A 17,773-nucleotide genomic window follows, 5' to 3' on the forward strand; every position below is an offset into this window, starting at 1 on the left:
AAACGCTCTCTCGAACCGTCCGCTGCCAGCCGCTTCAATGGACGCAGGAAGGCGCTCCGATCTCCCGTCTCACGGCGTCGCAGCTCGCACCGGCCAGACCGATGTCGTGGGTTGACTCCTGTTGCTCTCGTGTCGGCCGCGAAGCCACTACCCCTCGCTATACGGCGCGGCCCACTGGACTGACGTGGCGACCTCACATGCGCCGACGCTCAAGACGGACAAGTCATCTTGTGCCTTAGTGCGCGACCGACCAACCGATCGATCCAACCGCCGATGACCATTGCTTGAACAAACTCGAGCAGACTGGCGGCCTAACACATACTAGCACTCCGGACGACAGACAGACACTGACTGCCCCACACTGACCCAACTGACCACACTCCGACTGGCGAATTTCTAGCGCCCCTTAAATGCACGTGAACTGGCAACCTTTCCCCTTTTCCACCAGAGTGCGACACCAAAGCTGCGATTGCCACAGCGACGCCACCGCCAGAAACGGAGGGCGATTGCTTCATACAACGCGCTGCGGCGCGCTCTCCAAAACAGCAAATTTTACCACGGCTCACCTCTGTAGCCGTCCATGTTTACGAAAGTGTCGCTGGTGCAAAATTTTGTGCGCGAAGCGACCTCTCGTTTAGTCCCATAAATGTTCGATGGGTTTCATGTCGGGCAATCTGGCTGGCCAGATTCATTCACTCGAATTGTCCAAAATGTTCTTCAAACCAACTCTGGTCCGAACACATGGCGCATCGTCGTCCATAAAAATTCCATCATTGTTTGGGAACATCAAGTCCATGAATGACCGCAAATGGTCTACAAGTAGCCGAAGATAACCATTTCCAGTCAACGATCGGTTCGGCTGGACCAGAGTACTCAGTCCATTCCACGTAAAAACATCCTGCACTATTATGGAACCATCACCAGTTTGTACAGTGCATTGTTGATAACTTGGGTCCATGGCTACGTGGGGTGTGCACCACACACGAAGTCTACCATCTGCCCTTACCAGATGGAATCGGGACTCATCTCAAGGGACCACTGTTTCCCAGTCGTCTAGGGTCCAACCAATACGGTCACGAGCCCAGGAGACGCGCTGGAGACGATGTCGTGCTGTTAGCAAAGGCACTCGCGTAGGTCGTCTGCTGCCATAGGCCATTAACAAGAGATTTCGCCGCATAACGTATACATTCGACGCACATTCCACATTGATTTATGCGGTTATTTCATGCAGTGTTGCTTGTCTGTTAGCACTGACAACTCTACGCAAACACTACTTCTCTCGATCGTTAAGCGAAATCCGTCGGCCTCTGCGTTGTCCGTGGTGAGAGATAATCCCTGAAGTTTGGTATTCTCAGCACACTCTTGACAATGTGCATCTCGGAATATTTCGATTTCTGAAATGGAGTCTCCCATGCATCTAGTCCAATTATCATTCCGCGTACAGTCTGTTAATTCTCGTCGTGCGACCGTAATCCGGTCGTCAACCTTTTCACAGGTTCGCCTGAGTCCAGATGATAGCTGCGCCAGTGCACTGCCCTTTTATACCTTGTGTAAGCGATACTACGGTGATCTGCATGTGGGAATATCGCCATCCCATGACTTTTGTTGTCCCAGTGTATATTGAAAGACAAGGCGAATGGTCTCACAAAATAAATGACACAAGAGTTACAAACAAAATACCTTTATTGACCTTCAGACTAATCGCAATTACTTTTAATACACTTTCAACATTGGTTGTAAAGCTGTTAAAAACTATCAGCAAACGCTTATTGTGGAACAGCTCGAAGCACCTTTGTCGAGCGTTGTTGGATAGTCATATGATTACAAAAGGTGAGACCTGGTGTTACCAATACGATTCGGAGACCAAGCGGCAGTTAATGGCATGGTGTTCACGGTCTTCCCCGCCTCCCAAAACAAAAGTCGACTGACGAAATCCAGGATTAAGACTCTGTTGATTGACTTTTTCAACAGCAGGGGCTTAATCCATCATGAATTTCTACTCGAGCGAGGCGGGGAAGATGGCGGACACCATGCGAATGACTGTCGCTTGGTCTCTGCTTTGCACTGATAGCACCAGGTCACACCTGTAATGATGCGATATGCAATAACGCGTGGCCACAGTCCTTCGTGCAATGCCACAAGAAGCCTTCGCTGGCAGTTTTCAAATGCTTTAGAACCGATGTCAACAGTGAGTCGTAGCTAATGCCGATTGTTCTGAATGCCTATAAAGGTATTTTGTTTGTAGCTCTTGTTTCCTTTATGTTCTGAGACCACTCACCGGCCGCTGTGGCCGAGCGGTTCTAGGCGCTTCAGTCTGGAACCGCGCTGCTGCTACGGTCGCAGGTTCGAAACCTGCCTTGGGAATGGATGTGTGTGGTGCCATTAGGCTAGTTACTTTAAAGTACTTCTAAGTCTATGGTGCTGATGACCTCAGATGATAAGTCCCATAGTGCTTAGCGCCATTTGAACCATTTGAGACCACTCGCCAAACTTTTCAGACCCACCTGGCACATTTTTCAATAAAATGTCACCTAATTTAAATTATCAGGAAGTATTTCCAATATTTTTCACATGGTTTTAAATGATGGCAGTTTTCTTTAAAAAGAATTATTACTGCACCCGGCCATGTGTTACTGTGGCCCAGTAAGAAAAGAGAAACCTCCTTCTAACCTCTTTCTCCTCATCACTTTTCATCTCTTTCTCCCCCCCACTCTTTGTCCATCTCCTCCTCCTCCTTGCCTCTCTGTCTGTAACTTTCTCAAAACTCTCTCTGTCCATCGTGTCATCTCTCTCTCTCTCTTCGTCTCCTCCTGCCCATTTTTCTCTCCACTCCTCTCTCTATCTCCTCTTTTCCACACTCTCTGACCTTGGGCCTTGTTTATTGTTGTTATGAATTTAGGTTCCGTAGTCTGAACGTATAATACAGTAGCGTAAAAAATTTGAAGTACATCTGTCAAGAATGTATTACATATTTATTTATATATCACATATGTCTAAGAAATACTTCTATAAAAACACGTGTATTCGTATGCAACGTTGGCCAAGTCAAGCGACCGACTACTTTTCGAGCTGTGCGAGGTCGAACATATGCAGGCCGAATTTTTATATATGAAAATTGATATCGAGTACCTGCTTGACTTACGGCTGCATCAAGAAATGTCAGTACAGTTTCGATGTGTAAGTTAAAATTCATCCCAAATTCCTATCTTCATGTATATAAAAGATATAGGCAAAATCGGACCTGATCGTCGCAAGCTGATATTAATGCTCTCTTTGTGCCTCGGTAGTGGCGTAGTGGTAACGAAATTAAGAATAACCTGCATTCTCTTTATACAAAACATAAGATCCTAAACACGACATCTCTCGTGTTTTGACACACTCTACTGGCAGGATGTGGTTACTCTACAAAAATTAATTTTATAAACTGAATTTGCCCCTTGCTGATCTGTACCTGAAAGTACAGGGTTATTACAAATGATTGAAGCGATTTCACAGCTCTACAATAACTTTATTATTTGAGATATTTTCACAATGCTTTGCACACATATACAAAAACTCAAAAAGTTTTTTTAGGCGTTCACAAATGTTCGATATGTGCCCCTTTAGTGATAGGGCAGACATCAAGCTGATAATCAAGTTCCTCCCAGACTCGGCGCAGCATGTCCCCATCAATGAGTTCGAAAGCATCGTTGATGCGAGCTCGCAGTTCTGGCACGTTTCTTGGTAGAGGAGGTTTAAACACTGAATCTTTCACATAACCCCACAGAAAGAAATCGCGTGGGGTTAAGTCGGGAGAGCGTGGAGGCCATGACATGAATTGCTGATCATGATCTCCACCACGACCGATCCATCAGTTTTCCAATCTCCTATTTAAGAAATGCCGAACATCATGATGGAAGTGCGGTGGAACACCATCCTGCTGAAAGATGAAGCCGGCGCTGTCGGTCTCCAGTTGTGGCATGAGCCAATTTTCCAGCATGTCCAGATACACGTGTCCTGTAACGTTTTTTTCGCAGAGGAAAAAGGGGCCGTAAACTTTAAACCGTGAGATTGCACAAAACACGTTAACTTTTGGTGAATTGCGAATTTGCTGCACGAATGCGTGAGGATTCTCTACCGCCCAGATTCGCACATTGTGTCTGTTCACTTCACCATTAAGAAAAATGTTACTTCATCACTGAAAACAAGTTTCGCACTGAACGCATCCTCTTCCATGAGCTGTTGCAACCGCGCCGAAAATTCAAAGCGTTTGACTTTGTCATCGGGTGTCAGGGCTTGTAGCAATTGTAAACGGTAAGGCTTCTGCTTTAGCCTTTTCCGTAAGATTTTCCAAACCGTCGGCTGTGGTACGTTTAGCTCCCTGCTTGTTTTATTCGTCGACTTCCGCGGGCTACGCGTGAAACTTGCCCGCACGCGTTCAACCGTTTCTTCGCTCACTGCAGGCCGACCCGTTGATTTCCCCTTACAGAGGCATACAGAAGCTTTAAACTGCGCATACCATCGCCGAAAGGAGTTAGCAGTTGGTGGATATTTGTTGAACTTCGTCCTGAAATGTCGTTGTGCTGTTATGACTGACTGATGTGAGTGCATTTCAAGCACGACATACGCTTTCTCGGCTCCTGTCGCCATTTTGTCCTACTGCGCTCTCGAGCGCTCTGGCGGCAGAAACCTGAAGTGCGGCTTCAGCCGAACAAAACTTTATGAGTTGTTCTACGTATCTGTAGTGTGTCGTGACCATATGTCAATGAATGGAGCTACAGTGAATTTATGAAATCGCTTCAATCATTTGTAATAGCCCTGTATATCCACACCCGATCAAGACTGGAGGGTAACTGACAAGGCAAACAACGAATCACCAATTCTGCTCAGCTTCCGTTTGTTTATGGTACATACTAGGACATAAGGAGTACTGCTCTAGTTCGATGCTCTTCTGAAGCGTTTTAGAGAAACATTACCATCCCGTTGACTGACACTGCAAAATATTAGCCATCGAGCAGCAGCGTTAGCCAAACCAGCTAAGGCGGCAAACTAGAGGTCTGCCGGTTCTGCGTTCGAATCGTATCAGTTTTTCTAATCCTCCACCAAACATCTGTATCGCAACAGCGAATCGCGTTTCTTCGATAACGAATAATAATTATAATAATAATCACATTGCTACACATGACCAAGTATAGATGAGATATAATTAGGACTCATGATGGAATGAACATTTATGTATCGATACATTAATTACATTCATACGTTTGTTGCAGTGAAGTTATACAGCGCTAGACCTGCTTCAAATAATATACGCTTTATTCCTATTGTTTCTGAAGAAGCAATAGAAAGAAATTGTACCCGCTGTTCGTCGACGGGGAGTTTGTCTGTTTTGCTACTTGGTGAATGGCAGGAAGCTTAGAAGCGATAGAGATATTAGTCAACGGTCCATAACAGCTCTGTACAGCGCAAAGTACACAGCAGGAGTCAGTGAATTGAAATGCAAAGGAGACAAGACTTTCTGCTCAAGTAAGTGTAGCAATATAATAATTCCAATCCCAAAGAAAGCAGGTGTTGACAGATGTGAAAATTACTGAACTATCAGTTCAATAAGTCACGGTTGCAAAATGCTAACGCGAATTCTTTACAGACGAATGGAAAAACTGGTAGAAGCCGAACTCGGGGAAGATCAGTTTGGATTCCATAGAAATGTTGGAACACGTGAGGCAATACTGACAATACGACTTATCTTAGAAGACAGATTAAGAAAAGGCAAACCTATGTTTCTAGCATTTGTAGACTTAGAGAAAGTTTCTGACAATGTTGACTGGAATACCTTCTTTCAAATTCTGAAGGTGGCAGGGGTAAAATACAGGGACCGAAAGGCTATTTACAATTTGTACAGAAACCAGATGGCAGTTATAAGAGTCGAGGGGCATGAAAGGGAAGCAGTGGTTGGGAAGGGATTGAGACAGGGTTGTAGCCTATCCCCGATGTTATTCAATCTGTATATTGAGCAAGCAGTAAAGGAAACAAAAGAAAAATTCGGAGTAGGCATTAAAATCCAGGGAAAAGAAATAAAAACTTTGAGGTTCGCTGATGACATTGTAATTCTGTCAGAGACAGAAAAAGACTTGGAAGAGCAGTTGAACGGAATGGACAGTGTCTTGACAAAAGGATATAAGATGAACATCAACAAAAGCAAAAAGAGGATAATGGGATGTAGATGAATTAAATCGGGTGATGCTGAGGGAATTAGGTAAGGAAATGAGACACTTAAAGTAGTAAATGAGTTTCGCTATTTGGTGAGCAAAATAACTGATGATGGTCGAAATACAGAGGATATAAAATGTAGAATGGCAACGGCAAGGAAAGCTTTTCTGACGAAGAGAAATTTGTTAACATCGAGTATAGATTTGAGTGTCGGGAAGTCGTTTCTGAAAGTATTTGTATGGAGTGTAGCCATGTAAGGAAGTAAAAGATGGACGATAAATAGTTTGGACAAGAAGAGAATAGAAGCTTTTGAAACGTGGTGCTACAGAAAAATGCTGAAGATTAGATGGGTAGATCACATAACTAATGAGGAGGTATTGAATAGAATTGGGGAGATGAGAAATTTGTGGTACAATCTGACTATAAGAAGGGATTGGTTGGTAGGACATGTTCTGAGGCATCAAGGGATCACCAACTTAGTATTGGAGGACAGCGAGGAGGGTAAAAATCGTAGAGGGGGACCAAGAGATGAATACACTAAGCAGATTCAGAAGGATATAGGCTGCAGTAGGTACTGGGAGATGAAGAAGCTTGCACAGGATAGAGTAGCATGGAGATCTGCATCAAACCAGTCTCTGGACTGAAGACCACACCAACCAACCAAGTGTAGGCTAATATCATCAGCAGATAATGGGAGTAGAATTCGTTACCAATAGTAAGGTAGGGCAGAGATTGAGTTACCGTGAACAGGTTAGTGACAGTGTTGGTATCATTAGAATCGACAGCAAACCAACACCGATAACAACAGTTCAGGTACACACGTCACCGTCGCAAGCAGATGATGAAGAGGTAGAGAAAGCATATGAGGATACTGAACAGGTAATTCATTACATAAAGGGATATGAAAACCTAAAAGTCATGTGGGATTGGAATGCGGATGTAGGGAAAGAAGAAGAGGTTACAAGAGAATACGGGCTTGGTATAAGGAACGAGAGAGAAGAAAGACTGATTCAGTTCTTCAATAAATATCAGTTAGTAATAGGAAATACTCTGTAATGAATGACAGAGAAGGGGGTATACTTGTAGAGGCGGGGAGAGATGGGATGATACCAGGTACATTATATCATGGTCAAACAGAGATTCCGAAATCAGAGGCCGGCCGCGGTGGTCTCGCGGTTCTAGGCGCGCAGTCCGGAACCGCGCGACTGCTACGGTCGCAGGTTCGAATCCTGCCTCGGGCATGGATGTGTGTGATGTCCTTAGGTTGGTTAGGTTTAAGTAGTTCTAAGTTCTAGGGGACTGATGTCCACAGATGTTGAGTCCCATAGTGCTCAGAGCCATTTGAACCATTTTTGAACCGAAATCAGATATCGGACTGGAAGCCGTCTCAGGGGCAGATATCGAGCCAGATCACAGTTTGGTAATGATGAAGAGTAGGCTCAAGTTTAACAGACTAGCTAGGGAGAATCATTGCCCAATGAACTGGTATACGGAATAAAGAGATACGGTTGAAGTTCTCCAAGGCTGTAAATACTGCGATAGAGAATAGCTCAGTAGGTAATTCAGTTGAAAAGGTATGGACGTCTCTAGAAAAGGCAATCACAGAATTTGGAGAGCAAAACATAGGTACAAGGAAGATACCTAGGAGGGAACTATGGGTAAGAGAAGAAATACTTCAACTGGTTAACGCAAAAATGAAATACAAAAACGTTCAGGGAACTTCAGGAATACAGAGAAACAAGTCGCTCAGGAATGAAATAAATAGGAAGTGCAGGAAATCTAAGGTGATATGGATGCATGAAAAATGTAAAGAAGTCGAAATGAAACGATTTTCGGAAGGACGGGCTCAACATATAGAAAAGTCACAAGAAGTTGCAGTGAAATTAAAATCAAGGGTGATAACATTAAGAGTGCAATTGGAACTCTATTGTTAAATGCAGAGAAGAGAGCGGGTGTGTGGAAAGAGTTACATTGAAGGCCTACCTGAGGAGGAAGACTTGTTTGATGATGACAGATGAAGAAACAGGAGCCGATAGGAAAGAGAGAGGGGATCGAGTATTAGAGTCAGTATTTAAAAGAGCTTTGGAGGACTTAAGATCAAATAATACAGAAGGGATAGACAACATTCCCTCGGAGTTTCTAAAATCGCTGGGTGAAGTGGCAACAAAACGACTATTCACGTTGTTGAGTAGAATGTGGGAGACTGGCGATATACCATCAGACTTTTTGAAAAACATCATCCCCACAACTCCCAAGATAGCAAGGGCTGACAAGTGCGATAATTATTGAACAGTCAACTTAACAGCTCGTGCATCCAAGCTGCTGACAAGAAAATATACAGAAAAATGGGAAATAAAATTGAGGATCTGTTAGATGACGATCAGTTTGGCTATAGGAAAGGAGAAGGCACCAGGGAGACAGTTCTGACGACGCGGTTGATAATAAAAAGAAGACTGGAGAAAAATCAAGACATCTTCATAGGATTTTTCAACCTGGAGAAAGCGTGCGACAGTGTCAAGTAGGGCAAGATGTTGCATATTCTGAGAAAAACATGGGTAAGCTATAGGGAAAGATTGTTAACATACAGTATGTACAAGAGCCAAGAGGGATCAGTAAGACAAAGAACGAAGTGTTCCCATAAAAAGGATGTAACAGGGATATAGTGTTTAGTCAATAGTGTTCAATCCATACATCGAACAAGCAATGACGCAAATAAAAGAAAACTTCAAGGGAGGTATTAAAATTCAAGGTTAAGGATCAATGATAAGCTTCACTGACGACGTTGATATCTTCAGTAAAAGTAAACAAGAATTGCAGGATCTACTGAGTGGAATGAACAGTCTAGTGGTATAGAATATGGACTGAGAGTCAATCAACGGAAGACGAAAGTAATGAGAAGAGCGAGAAACTTAACATCAGATTGGCCATCACGAAGTAGACGAAATCAATTAATTCTGGTAGCTAGGCAGCAAAATAACACTTGGACATAAAAAGCGGACTAGCACTGGCGAAAATGGCATTCCTGGCCAAGAGAAGTCTGCTAGCGTCAAACGTAGACCTTAATTTGAGGGAGAAATTTCTCGCAGTGTACGTCTGGAGCACAGCGTTGTATTGTAGTGAAAGGTGGACTGTGGGAAAACAGAAAAAGAAGAGAAGAAGGATGTTGAAACTTGCGTGGATTGATAAAGTAAGGAATGAGGTGGTTCTCCGAAGAATCGGGAAGGAAAGGAATATGTGGAAAACACTGACAAGATGAAGGGACAGGATGATAGAACATATATTAAGACATCGGGGAATAACTTACGCAGTACTACAGGAAGCTGTAGAGGGTAAAAAACTGTAGAGGAAGACGGAGATCGGAATACTTCCAGCAAATGATTGAGGACGTAGGTTGCAAATGCTACTCTGAGATGAAAGGTTGCCACAGAAGAGAAATTCGTGGCGGGCAGCGTCGAACCAGACGAAAGACTAATGTCTCAAAGAAGAAACAGCGCAAATACATGTTTACTACGTTGTTTTTTTGTTTGTTTTGTTTTTTTAATCGAGCGGTTAAGATAAAGTCAGCAATGATCGAGGAATCATCATATGAGTGTTCAGTATGTAAAATAAGACTCTTTGATTTTTAAACGATGTTTTAAGTTTTTATCGTAACTTTTTGTTTCACCAGGGAGTCAAAAGTCATGTGAATGCTTTTACAAGTATTTCAGTTCAGCAAGTCGTGTCGTTCCTTTACACTAGCGTGATTTAGTTACCCTAATGTAATCGTAAATGCGCCTTAGCTCTACACAAACACAAATTAATTTCAGTACAGCTGACACTGTAGGGTTTCATCTACAATTAACTCTTTAATTTCTTTAGATTGAAAATAATTTAACCGTGGCCTAAAGTAGACGCATTGTTATTAAGGCAGTGGTAGTATTGCAAACTATTTAGTAAATGTTAGGCTTGGTCGTCCTATAACGCTTTGTACACACACAGCACTGTTGTCTTTTCACCAAAGCACGGACGTGTAAGTAATAGTTAATTAATATTTTACAATATCTTCACGTCTCATATCCAAAGATATAACCACTGTTCGGTATATTGCATTTCTTGACTCCTTTAAGTGCGAGTAACGTCAACACGGATTTAGACGCAAACTATCTTTCATCCGAGGTAATTCCGTAACTGAGACGACTTATTACTGTAAATGCACCAATCTGATGTCTCCATTCAACAACTGTGCAATATTTAACTGCACGAAATTAAATGCTTGTTGTGCACCACCTGCCGACTGCACTGCACCACTGTCTAACTCCGACTGACTGCTACTCACTCCAACTCTTTTTACACATTGCGCGCCAAGGCAAAAAAAAAAAAAAAAAAAAAAAAAACGCCACAGTAAGACGTAGTACATCCCCTACTTTTGTGGTTGAAAACCACGTTCAGCATTCTATTAGAAAATCGTTCCCTCAAGAACAGATCAGTTATTTACAAACATGAATAACTAAAATAATTAGATGTACAGCCACGTTTTAGTAAAGGAAATTATTATATTGCATAAATCAGATCCTTGGTTTCATAGACAGCGTATAAAAAAATTGATGTTAAGTTACAATGCCGAAAAAATGAGATAATAAGCAAAACAAAGTGTTGTTACGTTAAAGGTGAGAGATTAAGAGGGAAAGAAGAGGAGTCTCGCCAATTGCCCTAACCCTTCTCTCGACGGTTGGCGCTCGCGTATGGCATGCTATGACATACATCACAACATCGATTTCTCGAAAACGCTTCAGAAGCGCATCGTACTAGAGCAGCGTTTATTAATCTGAATATGTAGTACATTCGTGCAAAAGATGACCAAAATGAGTTAACTTATTTGGGTTTACGCTTTCCTTGTCAGAACTGGTTACCACGGGGGCTACCAGTCACAGCACCGTAATTTTGACAGCAGCATGTCAATGACTCCTGTCAGTACGTCAGAGCCTTCTGCAGATCAGAGGTGATAGTACGTTTACAGTTAATGTGTCTAGCAGTATCTACACTCATGCTCATAAATTAAGGATAGTTGCAGAATGTGGTGCCACACAACGTAGCACTACACAAAACTGGCGCTAATAGCACAGGCACATAGGGAACACATACGACACAGATCTGTAAGTCCACGGTATTGGTGATAAGTTGAGAAAATCGTCCCGAAACACATGTGCTACAAAACGCCACTGTTTCCTACGCATGTACTCTACCATCATTATGGGATATGATCACCATGCACACGTACACAGGCCGCACAACGGGTTGGTATTTTCTGGATCAGGTGGTTGAGCAGATGCTGGGTTATGTTCTTGCCCCAGTGTCTGTTGGATCTCCTGAAGTGTCCTAAGGGTTTGAAGACGTGCAGCGATACGTCGACCGAGAGCATCCCAGACGTGCTCGATGGGGTTTAGGTCTGGATAACAGGCAGGCCACTCCATTCGCCAGATATCTTCTGTTTCAAGGTTCTCCTCCACGATGGCAGCTGGGTGGGGCCGTCCGTTATCATCCATCAGAAGAAAGATGGGACCCACTGCACCCCCAAACAGCTGGTGCAAAATGACGTCCCAGTACACCTGACCTGTTACAGTTCCTCTGTCAAAGACATGCAGGGGGTGTACGTGCACGAATCATAATCCCACCCCACATCATCAAACCGTGACCTCCATACAGGTCCCTTGCAAGGACATTAATGGGTTGCTATCTGGTTCCTGGTTCTCGCCAGATGAAAACCCGGCGAGAATCACTGTTCAGACTATACCTGGACTCGTCCGTGAACATGACCTGGACCACTGTTCCAATGACCAAGTACTGCGTTCTTGACACCAGGCTCTACGGACTGTGATCAGCGGTCAGTGGAATGCACCTTGCAGGTCTCCGTTCGAATAAATCACGACTGTTCAGTCCTCTGTGGACTGTGAGTCTGGAGACAACTGTTCCAGTGGCTGCGGTAAGGTCCTGAGCAGCGCTACGTGCAGTACTCACTGATGGTGAGATATTGGATTTCTTGTAGCGTTGTACACTGTGGACGTCCCATACTGTAGCGCCTGGGAACGTTTTCTGTCTGCTGGAATCGTTGCGATAATCTTGAGATCACACTTTGTGGCACATGGAGGGCCCGTGCTACCACGTGCTGCGTTTGACCAGTCTCCAGTCACCCTAGTATTCTACCCGCAACAACGTCATCAATATGTGTTCTTTGAGCCATTTTCAACACACAGTCACCATTAGCACGTCCGTAAACGTCTGCACATTTCCTCGCTGCGCCATACTCTGACATGCACCAACACACCTCTGCGTATGTTGACTGCTGCCAGCGCCACCGTGTGACGACCGCAGGTCAAATGCACCGCATGGTCATACCCCGAGGTGATTTAAACCCGCAAACCGCCTACCAGAGCATTGTTCCACCATGTGTCAGCATTATCCTTAATTTATGAGCATGATTGTGCATTGGATTCGTTAGAAAGATGGGCGCTCGCCGATACACACAAAAAATGATTCAGTAACTGTGTTCCCAACTCCTGTTTATGACTCTTGCTACAATGTCTTTTGATGAAATAAAAGTGTCAGAATTTCATTCATATTTGATACAGGCACCATCGTGCTGAACGTAACAGCAGTGGACAACGACGACCCATACGAGGGCCTAAACGCGAAGATAACGTACTCGATCGAGAAGAACGTCGTGGACGAAACTTCCGGCTCGGCCATCTTCATGATAGACAGCGACAGCGGCGAGATCCGGACGGCGATCTGCTGCCTGGACCGCGAGCGCACGCCTCGCTACTCCATACAGGTGGTCGCCACAGACGGCGGCGGCCTCCAAGGTACGTACAGCGGGCAGCGCTGACCCAGGGAGACGGCAGACGGACGCATATCGCCTGTGTTTCCCGTCATCCGAAAACTATTGCCTTACTTCACTGTCAACCTTGCTATACTGTGTTTCGTTGTTCGCCGAATTTGGTGTCCTATTTTCAATTACTTCACCACGTCTCTGTCAGTTCATTTTCTTGTCTGTCTGTTTGTTTAGTACCAATTTTGCAACTGGTTTTAAACTAACTTCCTAATGTGCCACAGACTTGTAATTTTAAATAAAGCTCATAACTGGATGACAATGCAATATTAACTCACTTTCTTTTTGTCGGTCAGTTCTACAGGGGTGAGCATGGGAATGAAAATGTTTGGTAGCGCCTGTCGTCTCGGCTGCTCTGCAGAACTGGCATGTTGTGACGAAAGTTCAGAACGCATTCTGGGTTGTATGTGTACAGACGGGAGTGGCTGAGTAGAGAGGTTCAGTACAAATTTTTCAACTGATTTTAAAGTACCTAACTTCTCGATGAGCTACAGTCTTCAAATTTTAAACACTGCTCAGAACTGTAATATTAACTCGATTTCTTGCCTCAAGTGTGGCAGTTTCCTCCTTTTCCTATTCTAGTTGTGAATGGTTCACAGGAAGAGTGCTGGTATGTCACCGTCAGTGCTCATATCTCTCAAATTTTTACCTGCACTGTCTTTTTGCCAGATATATGTAGGAGGAAGCAATACATTGATTGAGGCAAATGAAGAGAAACTACAATAAACCTGAAATATACTACATGTCTCTGTTGCAGTCTCATCAAAATGTCTGAAATCGATAGAAAATTTGCATACACCCAAGACTAAAATTCATAAAATAAGTACTTAAGTAAAAATGAGTGTTTATTATATCAGGTTTTAAATTGAACTGAAAAGTATAAAATAAGTTCTCCTAGCCTCATACATATTACTAACCCCATGTGCCATTAGTATTAAAATTTAAAAGGAATATGTGGAGTGTATGCAATACATAACTGATGCCTGAATAGCTCACCTCCTTACTATAACACCAAGTATGTAGTAACTGATGCGTTCATATTTCATGTCCATACGATTATCTATTCCACAAGTCACACGTTTTCCTTTTTAAATCTAACAAGTATTTACATAGCTATTAAAAATTCAGAATCATAAATGTTCTTGACTACCTGCGTGGGGTCAAAGACCTGTGTTGGGCTAGCAGGAATTATTGTATAATATTTAAACCGATTTAAAAATGTAGTATGCTAAAAGTTTACTTTCTTTAAATAACTATTTTATTTACGTTATCAGTACCAAAGCGAAAAATTCCAGTGAAACCTGCATCACATCCACATTCTCAGCAAGATAAAGACGAGAACAACATCAGGGATAACCATACCTTAAGTGCAAGCATCTAACTAGCAGACCTACCCTCCCCATCTTCCCTATTGCTGAAAAATTGAAATAGTATGGGAATAAGGGGGTTACAAGAGCAGTCAGAGTTGTTGATAAATTTTTTCAAGATGACAGACTTTCCCCCCAACCTGCCCACGCCCCCTGATGTAGATACGTTTGATACCAAATCAATTATTTAATTAAATTGATCGATTAATTCCCCCTCCCCAGCTGGCAAAATGGTGGGAAACAGTCTGCACTAAGCTGTTGATGTGGAAGGAACTAGGGTTGTTTTTTCTTTATTTCATCATTTTTGGGCGTTATCCTCTTGAAAAATGCTTCCTAATTTTGTGTGTGTGTGTGTGTGTGTATGTGTGTGTGTGTGCGTGTGTGTGTGTGTGGATGGGTGGGTGGATGATACGAGGACAGCAGACTATCGCTGAATTACAAGAGCAGCCTCTCCTGTAGATCAACAAGTAAATAAATAGCTGTCTGGGAAAACATAAGGATGGGTAATAATAGTAGGACAGCAGACTATCACTGAGATGACAGCTGGAGCGGGGGGGGGGGGGGGGTAGCCTCCTGCCAGTCTACAAGTAAACAGCTGCTAGGAAGGACATAAGGATGATTAATAATAATTACGGACAGCAAAATAACAGTGAAGTGCGATCTACAAATGAATAGCTGCTGGGAGAGACATGGAAATGGGTAATCACATTACGACAGTGACCCACTGTCCCAGTGCTGGTTTTTTTTTTTTTTTTTTTTTTTGCTTTATTGTCATTTAATTCCCCTGCCCCATATGGAAGCGGTGGGTTGACAGTGGTACAATTCACCGAACTACAGCCAAGAGATTACATCAAATACAACAGGAGAACATTATGTATATACAAAACAGGGGTAAAAGATGAAATGTATACATGAGAAGGGGAAGCAATTAGAGTTAAAATATACAAAAAAGGGGTAGTTGGATGAGGCACATTTACATAGAATCCACATGCAGTCAATATGGCACTCAATGAAGGCATAGCATGTAAATGTTGGCGGCATGAACAGCACAATCAAAAACGGTGTTCACAGTACGGGACAACAACACTGAACACACACTGCACTTGCATTACATATGCAACAAGCACCAAAACACGACAATGTAACTGCAGCAAAATTTGAAGGGCTTGCCAAGGGAGGGGTGGTTGGAGTGGCTGGAGAGATGAAACAGAGAAAGGGAGTTGATGGAGGAGGGAGGCAGGAAGGGGGGAAGGGGTGGAGTCAGTAGGGCACAAAGGGGCAGGAGATGGGGAGGGAGGAATCAGCAAATGAGGGAGGGGAAAGAAAGGGAACCCAAGGGAGGAGGGGAGGGGAAGAGGAGGGTCAAATTTGGAAGGTAGGATAAATATCAGAGCAAAGCACATCATCCCAGACAGGGAGATTTTGGAAGTGCCTTTGGGAGAGGAGGTGGAGGGTGTAGAGTTGGAGAGGGAGGGGACACATTGGCAAAGGCATGGCAGCAGGTGGGGAGTTGAGAGAAATGGAGAGACCAGAGGGTAAATAGGAGTTGAGGATACAGGAGTTGGAGGTGAGGATACAGGAAAAGGAGGAGATGTGGGAAGGGGATGAGGTCATAGAGGATCGTCATGGGGGATGGGGGTTGGGTATGGAAAGCAAGGTGGAGCGCATGGCATTCAAAGATTTCGAGGGCTTTATCCCAGTGCTGCTATTTATTTTCCTTTATTGTAATTTCAACTCCCCATCAGGGGCAGGCTAGCAGCAGCATATGCACTGCTCTTCAACCTAGAGGTTTTATAATGAGACAGGAGGACACATAAAACCATAGAAAGACGAAACATGGTTGAATATAGATATAAACAACAGGGAACATAATAAGAGAAAGTATGCAAAAAAGGGGTGGCTGTAAAATGGAGATAAAAAAAAAAGAAATTGTTCACACAAAACCATACACTGTGAGAATTAAAAGATAGAGCGAGACATAAGTCCAAGTGTGGCAGGAACATGAAAAGCCTCATAACGATTAAAACGGCCACGTGATGGGCGGCACAGCACTGAAAAAACCCCTGACATCAAAGCTATATACAAGTTGAGCACACAATTAAAAACACACCACTTTAGAACTTCACAGAACAGAACACTGACGCAGCACACATGACGATGAATAAAATCTGGAAGAATGTGCTAGGGGTGGGGATACGGAAGATAAGGGAATAGGGAAGGGGGAAGGGGCGTTGCTAAAGGGGGTGTGCTGTTATTTTTTTTAATGTGATTTCATACCCCTGCTCCATATGGGCAGGGGTGGGCTGTCAGTGGCACAATCCACCACTCCTCCGCCAAGTGACATGACAGCTAATACAAGAAGAAAATTATACGTATAAAGGCGATAAAAAGTGGGACATAAAATAGAGTAAGGGGAGATAATGGAAGTAAAAATACACTGACTTGGAGATGTTCATGGGAGGACAATTTAAAAAGTCGACATAACGTTAAAAAAACCAATTGGTGATTCATAGAGCACGAAAAGAGCACTGAAGTCACACGTACAGGTTAAAAGTTGGCAACAGTATTAAAAAACACTCCAGAACAAGACATTTCAAAACCACGTGAAGAGATGAAGCACACACGACGAAGAATAAAACTGCCTGGAGGGAACTGCTCAGGGAGAGGCCTGAGAGGATGGAAAAGGAGGGGAGAGCAAGGTGCAGCAGGGGAGGGGGCGGGATGAAAAGAGTAGTTGCGTCAGGGGTGCACCAAGATGCAGGAGACAGATGGGATGGGAGATGAAGAGGGAAGACAAGGCAGGAGGGAGTGCAGAGACACTGAAGCGGAGCATAGGAGAGGGAGGGGCGTAGGAGGAGGAAAGCCGCTCAGGAGGAGGCAGGGGGAGGAGAGGGAGCCCTGAGGAGGAGGCAGGAGGAAGGTGGGGCTAGAGTTGGTAGCAAGGGTAGACATCAGCGCGAAGCTCATCATCCGGGAGCGGTAGCTGCTGGAAGTAGCATTGGGAAAAGAGACGGAGGGTGTGGAGATGGAGAGAGGGTGGGACATAATCGTAAAGGCAAGGCAATTGGATGGGGGTGGAGAGGAAGGGAGACACCAGGGGTGAAGGGGATCGAGGAGGCGGACAATATACAGGGTGCAGATGTGTTCAAAGAAAAGGAGAAGGTGGGGGAAGGGGATGAGGTCGCAGAGGATGCGCATAGGGGACGGAAGGCAGATGCAGAAGGTGAGGCGGAATGCATGGCGTTCAATGATTTGAAAGGATGTAGACCCCATGTCCAGCTAGACAGGAGTTTCAGGAGGCAGAGTCTGTTGTGAGCTTTGTGTTGGATGGTAAGGAGATGGGGAGTTGAGG

General features: G+C 44.0%; 1 protein-coding gene across 1 annotated transcript in view; it reads left to right on the forward strand.

Moving 5' to 3' along the window:
- Positions 1-17,773, forward strand: part of LOC126474218 (putative neural-cadherin 2) — a 201,372-nt gene that overhangs the window by 89,649 nt on the left and 93,950 nt on the right. Inside the window, exon 6 of the mRNA XM_050101681.1 lies at positions 12,795-13,028. Within this exon, the coding sequence (XP_049957638.1) occupies positions 12,795-13,028 (234 nt within the window). The remainder of the gene's footprint in view (positions 1-12,794; positions 13,029-17,773) is intronic.

The sequence above is a fragment of the Schistocerca serialis genome, chromosome 4 (genome assembly GCF_023864345.2).
Source record: "Schistocerca serialis cubense isolate TAMUIC-IGC-003099 chromosome 4, iqSchSeri2.2, whole genome shotgun sequence".
Lineage (NCBI taxonomy): Eukaryota > Metazoa > Arthropoda > Insecta > Orthoptera > Acrididae > Schistocerca > Schistocerca serialis.